At 35.0% G+C, this 13,311-nt stretch overlaps 1 protein-coding gene across 2 annotated transcripts; it reads right to left on the bottom strand.

The window, feature by feature from the left end:
• Window positions 1-1,477: 1,477 nt before the first annotated feature.
• Window positions 1,478-12,343, bottom strand: fam167ab (family with sequence similarity 167 member Ab). 2 transcript variants are annotated; one of them, XM_048208353.1, is made up of 4 exons: window positions 11,998-12,343; window positions 8,342-8,465; window positions 7,873-8,226; window positions 1,478-2,984 (listed from the first exon to the last, which is right to left on the bottom strand). In XM_048208353.1, exons 2-4 carry the CDS (start codon window positions 8,417-8,419, stop codon window positions 2,721-2,723), a joined length of 696 nt encoding a protein of 231 aa, XP_048064310.1. In that variant the 5' UTR covers window positions 8,420-8,465; window positions 11,998-12,343; the 3' UTR covers window positions 1,478-2,720. The 2 variants fall into 2 exon arrangements, with proteins under 2 accessions (XP_048064310.1, XP_048064311.1); XM_048208354.1 differs by having other exon boundaries at window positions 8,396-8,465; window positions 11,998-12,341.
• Between the last annotated feature and the right edge of the window lie 968 nt (window positions 12,344-13,311).

Below are 13,311 nucleotides of genomic sequence, written 5' to 3'. Positions count from 1 at the left end.
ACATATTTGTATCATATATAAGCAAAACTGAATTAAGGCTGTAGCTCCAATCCAAAACGTGATCTGCCTCACTATGGCCTAGATCGGAATCATTATGAAACCTCATACGTGGACAATTTGGAGTGCTCTAGATAGGCAGCAAGTCTGTGTGCATTCCACATGGGATTCTCGATTCATTTTAAGCGCAACAGTTGGGTTCTGGAAATAAAAATACCACTCGTTTTTCCCACAGGGGAACTGATTTTTAAAAATAACTTGTAACCAATTAAAGACTAAACTACTGTGAGCTATGAGGTTTTTAATCGACTTGTTTTTTGTTGAAGCCATCAGCCAGCATTATTTCAAGCGTATTTCTTAAAACATCGTGTTTAACAGCAGAATTCCTGGTGAAAAAAAACTACATTATCCATGATACTGCAAAGAAACGAGTCATTTTCCTACTTAAATATTTTGATGTATATGCATATTTTGCGCTGCGCTCGTTGTCTTTTGACTTCCGGCTTGTATTTCCACAGCGATCTTATGTATTTATGAATGAACTGCTCATTTTAAAATCCTCCCGTTCTACTGACATTTGTTAAGACACCCGCTTTAAACATTACAATGTTCATGATAACTTTTGTTAACTCTACAACACGTAAATCCACTTCACCAGCTAATTATTCTTCAACAGCGATGCCATAGAAATATACAGGGCTACCGCGAAAACGGAAGTTCAAAGACAATATTCTAAAGATGGCGGCGCGCATGTTTCTCTGGAAAATAAGGTCTATATACATAATAAAAATCTTTTAATCAATAGTTTTATATTTAGCCATGGATTTTAATTCGATTATGCCATTCGCAATGCTTCATATTGTAGTTCTTTCCTGCACTAAAGCTGTTAAAGGGTTAGTTCACCCAAAAATGAAAATTATGTCATTTATTACTCGTTCCACACCCGTAAGACCTTCATTCATCTTCAGAACACAAATTAAGATATTTTTGATGAGTTTGAGAGGTTTCTGTCCCTCCATAGAGATCCAATACAACTACCACTTTCAAGGTCCAGAAAGGCAGTAAAGACATCATTAAAGTACTCCATGTGACTCCAGTGGTTTAACTTCAATTTTATGAAGTGACGCGAGTGCTAGGAACATAATTTACCACTTCACTTGCAAAAATATTGATCTGCAACGTGCGTTCATGAGAGCATCACAACGCATGTGTTGCATGAACAGGCTTTAGAAAATATTATTTTGTAAATAAAGTGGTAAATTACACGTGTGGAACGACACAAGGGTGAGTAATTAATGACAGAATTTTCATTTTTGGGTGAACTAACCCTTTAAGTAAACAGTCCATTTAAGTAGCCTACCTTTGTCTGATTTTCAAATACTTTTTTCTCTTTAAATCAAAGTTTGAAATGTTGTTATTAGCTGGCTGGTTTGGTTCATGGCTTATAACTTGTAAACAAAGACTTTTTTTTTTTTTTAAAAAATCCCTATGAAAAAATAAATGGGAAAAATACTTCCAGAACCAAAGCCACAGAAAAAGTGGACGGACACTGTTACACTCTAGAGAGCGTGACGTTAACATGTTGCAAAGCTAATGTGGTGCACTAATAAGAATAAAAATACACAAAAATATTAGAAAATAACACATTTAAATTACATTAATCAATACTTTTCATTATTACACGGCTCTGTGGAATACTTGATTCTGATTGGTCAATCGCGCCATCCAACGGTATGTTATCCCCCGATAACAACCGCTAAAAACTGATAACACAGGCTCATCTGGGTAACTGAACTCAGTGCTTTACTCTTGCTAGAACTGCTTTTTCCACGTGGAAGTTTTGCGTTTGGTGAGCTAATATTAAAACTCAAATCAATATTGTGTGTACAGTTATTTAATTATGTTATCCGGTATTGCAGACTCTCTCTCTCGTTTCATACAAACGCTGCTGCTGCCATTTTGCAACGATTGTTTTGTACACTGTAATGGATTATAAGATGACAAACAGGTAAGATTTTAAAACAGTCTCAAATCAATATCTCTTATCCCAGTAATTATTCATGTGACGAAATGCTGCGTAATAAGTGGTATGACTGTACCATATCCCTTAAATGTCCATCTAGTTTGAACTTGCTGCCTGCTAGCAAATGCTTTCTTTGTGAAAGCTTTGCGTTTAAAGAGCTAATAAAATATTTCAACTCAAGTCAATAATTTGTGTCTAATTATTTACTTATGTGGGTAAATAGCCAAGTGATAAGTGTAATATTATCTACTGAATGATATGCACGTTTATTCATAATTAACATCCCATCCATAATCTTGTATGTATTGCTTTACTAAGCTTATCGCAATGCATTATGGGGTCGCTTTCAGGGTTGCCAGGTCTGTGCAACAAAAGAAACCCAATATGATTTTGTAAGTCTGGGGGGTGTTTTGGGGGTGATGGAGCACTAAAATTGAACGTACGGGGTGGAAAACATTTTTCAAAACATATCTCATGACCACAACAAGGACTGTATCTAAGGCATAAAGCCATGGCTGATGGGTCAGACATTTTGTAGAAGTCATTGTCTATTGTTCATTCAATGAATTCAGATGGTTTCACTGGCACAAGTACATTGACCAAGAGGCACAGGATGTTCTGTGACAACAGATCTCATGGGTTTCAGTTATTCATTTCACTTTTGAGTCGCTTATTCTCTTGTTTTGCTCTCAGTAAATGGCTAGCAAAGAGAGAAGCGTCTGGAGTTGATGTTCATCTTTGTGACACCAATGAGGCGCAGTGGTGAAGAGAGGCCGAACCCCGGCGTGACGGGTCCATCGCACAAAAGATCCGACAGCTCGTCACGTTCCTCCAGGCCAAAGGTGGCGTCATTGAGCATTCGACGATGCAGGTGACACGTCTGCTCCACTTTGAGTTTGTTGATGTCACCGCGTAGTCGCATGAGCTGGCGAGCCAACTGCTGGTCCTGGATGCGCATCTCCATCTATGAATAAATAACATTCAGGAGAAACTCATTAAAAGTGCCCTAGAACTTTTTTTAAAAAAGATGTAATAAAAGTCTAAGGTGTCCCCTGAATGTGTCTGTGAAGTTTCAGCTCAAAATCCCCCATACATTTTTTTTAATTCATTTTTTTAACTGCCTATTTTGGGCATCATTATAAATGAGCCGATTCAGGGCTACTGGCCCTTTAATTCTCGTGCTCCACGCCTACGGAGCTCGCGCTTGCCTTGAACAGTGCATAAACAAAGCTTACACAGCTAATATAACCCTCAAATGGATCTTAGTGTTTGTCATGCATGCGGCATGCATGTGTCGGATTATGTGAGTATTGTATACTGTTATATTGTTTACATTTGATTCTGAATGAATTTGAGGCTGTGCTCCGTGGCTAACGGCTAATGCTACACTGTTGGAGAGATTTATAAAGTATGAAGTTGTGTTTATGAATTATACAGACTGCAAGTGTTTAATAATGAAAATAGTGACGGCTCTTGTCTCCGTGAATACAGTAAGAAACGATGGTAACTTTAACCACATTTAACAGTACATTAGCAACATGCTAACGAAACATTTAGAAAGACAATTTACAAATATCACCAATATCAATATCATGCCAATTATTATTGCTCCATCTGCCATTTTTCGCTATTGTCCTTGCTTGCTTACCTAGTCTGATGATTCAGCTGTGCACAGATCCAGACATTAATACTGCCTGCCCTTGTCTAATGCCTTTCATAATGTTGGGAACATGGGCTGGCATATGCAAATATTGGGGGCGTACATATTAATGATCCCGACTGTTACGTAACAGTCGGTGTTATGTTGAGATTTGCCTGTTCTTCTTTTAAACAAATGAGATTTATATAAGAAGGAGGAAACAATGGAGTTTGAGACTCACTGTATGTCATTTCCATGTACTGAACTCTTGTTATTCAACTATGCCAAGATAAATTAAATTTTTCATTCGGGCACCTTTAAGGCTTATTATGAGAACTGTCTCTACGCCTACTCAAATTTTACAGTGAATATTATGAAGCATATGCCTTTACTTAATCATTATGAAATAATATTTGCTTATTTTACACAGATTAAGGTTTAGATGCACAACGAACTGCACGATAACAACTGAATAATTAATGTCACCATGAAATCATAATTGACAATTATTTTTTACGCAATATTTCAGTTTTTTTTTTTTTATAAATGATTTATTTGTGCACATAATTATTTTACAATGTATGTGCCCTCATAATCTTTAATCAGAAAAGTAATTTCCCCTCCCTCTAACAGCGACATCTCTTCTGTGTTTACTAGCGTGAGGGCGGGACAACCTGTCACTCACATGACATCACAACAATAGCAAACCACAACCATCCAATCAGATCTCAACTTTTTTCTTGTTCGAGAAGCTGTTTCACTTGGATATGCATCACAATAGTGAAGAAAACACGACAACGTTGTCAAAACAAACCCCGTTCACATGGATCAGCAAAAACGATTAAAAACGCTGTATTAATGATAGATGGCGATGTCACTTTGAAAAGAAACACTACACACCTATAGATTGAACATATTATATGCATGTGCATGACGTACCGTGTTTCCAAATTCGCATTTTTGTAGTTTACACCGAGACAAAAACGATATCATTTTCAAAATCTTGAAAGCCGTTTTCAAAAGTTTGCATTTTCAGGCCCCTAAAATGCAAATGTCATGTAAAATAGAAATCTTTTATAACATTATTAATGATTTTACTGTCAATTTTGATACATTTTATGCATCCTAGCTGAATGAATAAAAGTCTTCCTGCCTTTTGAATGGTAGTGTATATCTTACATACTAACAGCAAAATGCCTGGCATTAACCTACTGCTACGTAATTGCCTAATTGCTACTAACCATTTAAATAAACATGGCCATGTAGATCCATCTTTGTTAGCAAACATGCTTTTGTCCATTTCACATAACAAGGGGCTCAAAATTAGGGGAGATGGTATGGATCTTCAGAAGTCCCATTGAAGTCCACAACTGGCTCTGTTTATTTGTTATTGTGTCCAATTTTCTTTGTGTAAATGTTTATGGACACACACGGGGCAAAGCAGTAGAAGAAAGGCCTCTGATGTGGTGAAGGAGCCTCATTGCGTGCAGTGGCTATAATAGACTGTGCATACAAGTATGTCATGAACCACATGGCTGAGTGGAAGAGAAGTGATTACACTTACAGGAACAGAGAGCCAGGAAACAGACCGATGGCCTCTCATGCTCGTCTGCCCACCATCTTTTCCACTCACTTTAACATGATGAATGGGAATCTCGCGCAGTGATGTAGTAATGGAGGCCTGCGCAGTCACTCCATTGTTTCAGTCAAATTAGCTAACTAATGGGGATGCTTTTTGTTTTCTTCCCTTAGAAAAAGATGATTGCAAAGAAGCAGAAAGTAATTTGAAAAATCTGATTTGATAATGACAAATAGGTGTGTATAGGATAAAGATAAATCTTTTAAAAATCTAGTTTAAAAGCTTTTATTTCATTTTCACCATTTTTATTTCATTTTTACCATATGTTAAGAGACTTGATACAGTCATGAGGATCTGCAGGGGTCCCTTATAATTTCCTATTGTTTTGTTTGTTTTTGTATGACTGTTTGGTGGGCAAAATAAATTAGTCCACTCCTCATGGAAAGGACTTTATAATTAGCAATATTATTGATTTGACTGCACTGACACTGACACTGTCAGATGAGAACTGAACTGAGCTGGACGATCTGCAGAGCTGCTTTATAGCTGAATTGAACTCATTTCATATTTGATGATCTTTACATAGTTTTTGAAAAGAACCGAATCAACACTGAACTGACCTCAGCTGAACAATGACACTTTTCTTTATAGAGCTGCTTCACAGCAGAACTGAACAGAATTGATTTGCATCATTGCCGAGAGCAGCTGTGTGTGTGTGTGTGTGTGTGTGTGTGTGTGTGTGTGTGTGTGTGTGTGTGTGTGTGTGTGTGTGTGTGTGTGTGTGTGTGTGTGCGTTTTTGTGACATATCACAGGACAGGACACAAATTTGTATAATGACATGGGTATTACAAGGAGAGGGTGACTTATGAGGACATTACCCCATGTCCCCATTTTTCAAAAGGCTCATAAATCACACAGAATGAGTTTTTGTGAGAAAGTTAAAATGTGCACAGTTTCCTGTGATGGTTAGGTTTAGGGGTAGGGTTGGTGTAGGGGGATAGAAAATACAGTTTGTACAGTATAAAAACCATTACACCTATGGAATGTCCCCACAATTCACAAAAACAAACGTGTGTGTGTGTGTTCATGTGTTTTGGGGGATGCGTAGCTTTGGACGGCGATTTCCAGGGAGAGTGGTATTGTATGCTTTCAATGCTAGCAGGCTATTGTTAGCATTTCCCAGATCATGTACCGCACATTTAACATGTTTTAACACATTGCTAACACAAATTAGCATGTTTTGCTCGCATGTTTTGACAGGTTTCAAGCATGAATTAACATGTTAACACGTTTTAGTATTTTGCTAACATTTTTAGCATTTTGTTAGCATATTTTATCATGTTGCTAGCCTAAATTAGCATGTTGCGAACATGTTTCATCACATGGCTAGCATGATTTAGCACTGCTAGCATGAATTATCATGTTTTAGCGCGTTGCTAGCATGAATTAGAATGTTTTGCTGGCATGTTTAAACAGGTTTCAAGCATGAATTAACATGTCGCTAGCATGTTTTTGCATGTTGCTAGCATGAATAAGCACATTGCTAATATTGCAAGATTTTTTTAATACTATGCTAACATGAATTAGCATGTTGGTAGCATGTTTTAACTCATTGCTAGCATTTTTAGCATGCTATTAGCATGTTTTATCATGTTGCTAGCATGAATTAGCATGTTTTGCTAGCATGTTTTACCACATTGCTAGCATATTTCATCACATTGCTGGTCAGATTAGCACAGCTAACATGAATTATCACGTTTTACCCTTATTGCTAACATAAATAACATGTTGTTAGCATTTGTTTTAGAATATTGCTAACATGAATTAGCTTTTTGCTAACATGTTTTACCACATCACTAACAGCAACATTCCAATTCATGCTAGTAGTGATAAAGCATGCTAACAATGTGCTGAAACATGTTAGACACATAATTCTAATTTATGCTAATTTATCCTAACAAAATGCTAAAACATACAAAAAATGCTAACAACATGATAATTCATGCTAGCAATGTGTTAAAACATGCTATCAATATTAGTAATATGCTAATTCATGCCAGTAACGTTAATTAATGCTTGAAACCTGTTAAAACATGCTAGTAAAACATGTTAATTCATGCGAGCAATGTGCTAAAATGTTGCTAGCATGATTTAACATGGTGCTATCATGTTTTAGCATTCTGATAGCATGAATTAGCATATTTCTAATATTGCAAGATTGTTTTAACACTTTGCTAACATGAATTAGCATGTTGGTAGCATGTTTTAGCTCATTGCTAGCATTTTAATATTTTGTTATCATATTTTATCATGTTGCTAACATTAATTAGCATGTTGTTAACATGTTTTAACACATTATCATGCTTTAAAGCATTATCATTCTTTAACATTGCTAACATGAATAACATGTTCTACCACATTGTTAGCATGTTTTATCACATTGCTAACATGAATAAGCATGTTGCTAGCATGTTTTACTACATTGCTAGCATATTTTATCATGTTTGCTAACATAAATTAGCTAGTTTGCTAACATGTTTTAGTACATTGCTGGTCAAATTAACACGGCTAGCATGAATTATACCTTTAAGTCCTAATTAGGATACAACGGGTTTTGAAACTTTTTGACTCACCAGTTCTTTTCTAAGCCAAACCAGAGCTTCGTCAATATTATCGAATCCTCCAAGGCTTTTAGAGATCAGGCCGTTTCCTGCAGTCACTTGGGAATTCTCAATGTTCCTCAGAGGTGTCGCGCTGGGCTTCAGTCCATCACCGTTCTCCAGCTCTGATGATCTCTCCGGCGCGGCCGAGCCTCTGGAGCTCTGAGCTTCCACTCGTTCCTTCCACTCCAGATACGACGGCCTTCTGGTTTCAAGTCTCAGCTTCTCAGTCAGTGCTTTCAGGTTTCTCAAATGATCATCTGGGGCAACCTCAAGGCCATCATAGTCCTCTATATTAATCTGAGGTATTGAGCTCGCATCCATGGCCTTTGAGGAAGTGGTTAGTGTCGCCAGAAATAAACAGTGAAAATCAGTCGTCAGATGATCTCATCGCCTTGTTTGATCAATAAAGATAAAGACCTTTGGATTTGCTTGCTGTTACCATGGATGGTGAGTCTGTGGGGCTATAAAATAAATCAACAATGCATATATTGACCTTCCATTTCTCCAGCAGTATCATCCTGGTAGTGTAGTCATCCAGACATCTCTTGCTTCTTGATCCTTTCCTTCAATTGAAACAAACTTGGTTACCTTTTTATCGTTTAAATGTTTAGGCCTAATATTAAATATTTAATTACATATATATTTTAGCTTAAAGTAATATACTTAATGTGATGCATAAATGAAATGGTTACAATTATTTCAAAAGTCCACTGTAGATATTCTTCTCGCTATATGCAATTTTTCAACTACATGTCAGCTAACTCTCATTGGATTATTAGTAGACTGTTAGGTTAGGGTTAGGGTTCGGGTTAAGTTGACATGTAGTTGCAAAGTTACTTATAGTTAATCAAATCAAACTTTATTCAATATCTGTTGTAGGGTATTACCATCTGAATAGCAGTAAGCTGTAATTAGTAATTCGTTTCTTTGTTCTTATTGTATTGCTGAATGTTTACTTGTCTTCTGTAGCCTTTTTGAGGACCTTTTACTTATATTGGATAACCTAGTATTAGTTATTGTTGAAGTATTGATAATTGTGAAATTTCACTGATAATTAAAATTTCTATAAAATAATCGTGACTTCAGTAGGCTATTAACCAAAATAATCGTGATTATGATTTTTGCCATAATCGAGCAGCCCTACTCCTAATCCAGATCTTCTGGAGTGAATCATGGGTTAAACGGGAAGTTTACTGATCACGTGGACACTTTCCATCCATGCCTTATATCACACTCTGGATCTTACAAAGCTGGCGGTTGCCATAGCAACTAAGCCCAGCCTATGAGTCAGCAGCACTGAAGACTGTCTGCTCTAAAGAAATAAATGTCACTACCAGCCAGACCTGTGACAATGAGCAAAGAATATAATGCTGCTCAATTACAGTCTCTCATTACTCTAATACAGATAAGCAAAAATACTGCTGATCAGACATAATCACGTGAAGAATTGGCATTGTTCTTATAATGTAATTGGTCTCAGGACCACCCACATTTTTAACACTTTCCCACAAAGCTGTCTGTCTAATGTATGTGTGATTTAGTGTTTGGCATACTGCCTTGATGTATTTCATCATCACAGCTGCTCTAGGAATGCGTCTTTCCCATAAGATGAGAGGATGTTAGAGTATGTTGGTTCTTAATTGCCCCCCGTTTAACCTCCACATGGCTCCAGGACTTTAATCACACTCCTGACCAACGTCTCGGCTCATTTAGCGCTTTGTTCCACCTCCTGCACTGTTCCAGCTCTGTGTGTGGCAGCAGTAACGTCACTCATCTCACAGGGGGATCCATTCATCCCAAACCACTCTCACTACAGTCTAAAAAAATGTGCTTAAACCTAGACTTTAAAATATGAGACAAAATAATGATAATTCATGGTGAAATAAGGGTGGAGTCTCTACAAAGAGAATGAAAATACTGTATGGAATGTGAGAAACAAATGACATGTATAGGTTCAGATGAATATTCATATTCACATTCTGTTTACATAAAAATATGTAAAAGCCTGTAGTATGATATTTATCAACAGACAAAATGAGCTCTGAAGTTTTGCCTTTGCATTAACTTTATTTATATAATATAATATAATATATATAATATAATATAATATAATATAATATAATATAATTAGTGCTGTCAAATCGATTAATCGTGAGTAATCGCATCTAACATAAAAGTTTGTAACTATATATATATTATATATATATACATACATATATATACAAACTTTTATGTTGGACGTGATTACTCACGATTAATCGATTTGACAGCACTAAATATAATATAATTAGTGCTGTCAAATCAATTAATCGCATCTAACATATAGCCTAAGTTTGTAACTATATATATTATATATATACATACACACACTCACACATATACAAACTTTTATGATCGATGTGATCACTCACGATTAATCATTTTGACCACTAAATATAATAGTTATTGCTGTCAAATCCATTAATCGCATCTAATAAAAGTTTGTAACTATATATTTATTAATATATACACACACACAAACATACACACACAAACTTTTGTTAGATGCAATTAATCGCATATAATAAAAGTTTGTAACTATATATTTATTAATATATATACATACATACACACACAAAGTTTTGTTAGATGCAATTAATCGTGATTAATCGATTTGACAGCACAAAATATAATTATTGCTATCAATTTGATTAATCGTGATTAATCGCATCTAACATAAAAGTTTGTAGCTATATATTTTATATATATGCATACACTCCTATAAAAACTTTCATGTTAGATGCGATTACTCACGATTAATCGATTTGACAGCACTAAATATAATATAATTAGTGCTATCAAATCGATTAATCGTGATTAATCACATCTAACCTAAAAGTTTGTAGTTATATATTTTATATATATATATATATATATATATATATATATATATATATATATATATATATATATATATATATATATATATATATATATATATACATACAAACTTTTTTGTTAGATGTGATTAATCACGATTAATCGATTTGACAGCACTAATTATAATTAACTAAATATAATATAAACTTAGTGCTATCAAATCGATTAATCACATCTAACATAAAAGTTTGTAACTATATATATATATATATTGGTATATATATATATGATGCATACACACATATACAAACTTTTATGTTAGATGCAATTATGATTAATCGATTTGACAGCACTAAATATAATATAATAGAAATTTTCAAAAAAAATAAATAAAATAATTCTCTTTTCATGAATCATAATAATGGTTTTGAGTGCTGTATCTTTCCACACTCTCTAAAGTATTATGTTTAGAATGCAGATCTCAAGGGGAAAATTCTCCTTTTTTCCAGACATATTAAATGTTCTCTGGCCAAACAGACTAGTCATGACTGAATTTATCCATGTCTAATTAGATGCGGTGAACTTAAATGTCATATAGCTGGAGTGCAGATCTTGTTCCTCAGCATAAAATTATTGTCTTGTTTGGAGTGAAAATGAACTGTTCCAGCCAGTGTCTCGCTTCACGACCAATAAGATTAGTCATGAATTCTTTTCCTACATGACTAAAAATTTTCCATGTGGAGCTGTTCGGTTGTCTTTTACATCTCATGTTATAACAACACTTCTTTGATTATTAGCAAATAGTTTATTTATTACACGTCACATAGCAATGATTAACTCAGACTAACTAATATAAACTACATATAAAAACCTGACTGGGTGTTGAATAACCTAAATCAGGAACATGAAATTTGTTTACTTTTCTTTTTCAAGACAAGAACAACATCATAAATTATATTATGTTATGATGCACCTGCATTAAATATTATATATATGCACCTATTATATATATGCAACTCCTCAGTGAAGTAGATCTTGCATAAAAATCAGACTAAAAGTCATCTTAAAAAAAACTTTATGCGCGCAGAGGACGTACACCAGCACAGTGATTCAAAGTAAAGAAATTATAAAATAATAAATAATACAATAAAATTGAAAATATCCAGTTCATATGGGGTTTAGAGAGTCTGAACACTCCCTTCGTGCAGATAGCATTAAAGAAAAGATGAGTCTTACCTTCAGAGTAGTTTATCAGGCACTTGTAGTCTTCGCGTCCTGCTCTACTGGAGAGCACAATAACACTGCTTTTACTCTACACTTGTTTCTTGAATGAGATGAGAGGCTCGGATGGAGGAGGGGCGTAAGTTGCGTCAGGTTGTGGTTGTCGTGGAGACGGTAAAGAATCTGCTCAAAGCCGCGAGTGAAGCAGCATCCCCGGATCCCACAGCAAGGAGAGGCCAACTTACACTCCAATAAAAAAACACTCAAGATGACCGATGTCCACTTGCATTAGCCTTATACAACTATAGGAATCCTGTGAAAATGTGGAAATATCATAATAGGCTACTATCAAACATTTAAAAGCCCGATTTTACATCTTATTCAGCATACTTTTAATCATAAATATTTTAAAGAATTTTACAGAGACTTAGCCTACATGTGACGTGTGTTATTGTGTGTATTTCAGTTCTTTCAAAAGGTATAAAGACCAGAAAAGTAGACTATAAGCCCACATTTTGTCATCATATCAGGTCTATTTTCAAATACTTATTATCCAAGAAGACTATATCAATGCATTAAGCCTACCTATATATTGGGTAGGCTATTTGGGCTAATTAAAGGGATAGTTCACCCAAAAATGAAAATTCTGTCATCATTTACTCACATTCAAGTTGTTCAAACATGTATAAATTTCTTTCTTCTGTTGGACATATAAGAAGATATTTTGAAAAATATTTGTAAGCAAACAGATGTGGGGCACCATTGACTTCCAAAAATACTATGTAAGTCAATGGTGCCCCAAAACTGCTTGGTAACAAACAATCTTCAAAATATCTTCCTCTGTGTTCAGCAGAACAAAGAAATTTATACAGGTTTGGAACAACTTAAGGGTGAGTAAATGATGACAGAATTTTTAATTTTGGGTGAACTATCCCTTTAAGATGCTTATTGATGACCATTTATTATGTTTGTGTGACCTCTGGTGGAGAATGTTGATAATGAAACTTACAATACTTATGTTCGTTTTTTAAGTATAAGACTATATGCGTTTCATTGACATTCAAAAATAGCCAGAATGTGTATTTTCACATAGGCTAATAGACCCTTACGAACAGAAATTGTTCGTCGGAGGAGCCTGAGGTAACCACATAGGCTCTACTTTAGCGCTTTATTTGTTTACATTTGACAAAACATAGGGTAAATACTTAATTATAGATTTAATATCTCAGATATATTTATTTAAACACAGGTTTTAATCGCTGTGGCGATTGTAAGAGGCGGTAAAGAAAATTCGCCTAAACTCGACCACCTTCAAGTCGTTTTAAAATA

This window comes from Megalobrama amblycephala, linkage group LG11, assembly GCF_018812025.1.
Source record: "Megalobrama amblycephala isolate DHTTF-2021 linkage group LG11, ASM1881202v1, whole genome shotgun sequence".
Taxonomy (NCBI): Eukaryota; Metazoa; Chordata; class Actinopteri; order Cypriniformes; family Xenocyprididae; genus Megalobrama; species Megalobrama amblycephala.
The sequence above is the reverse complement of the archived record's forward strand: the minus strand, read 5'-3'. Positions and strand labels throughout refer to the sequence as shown.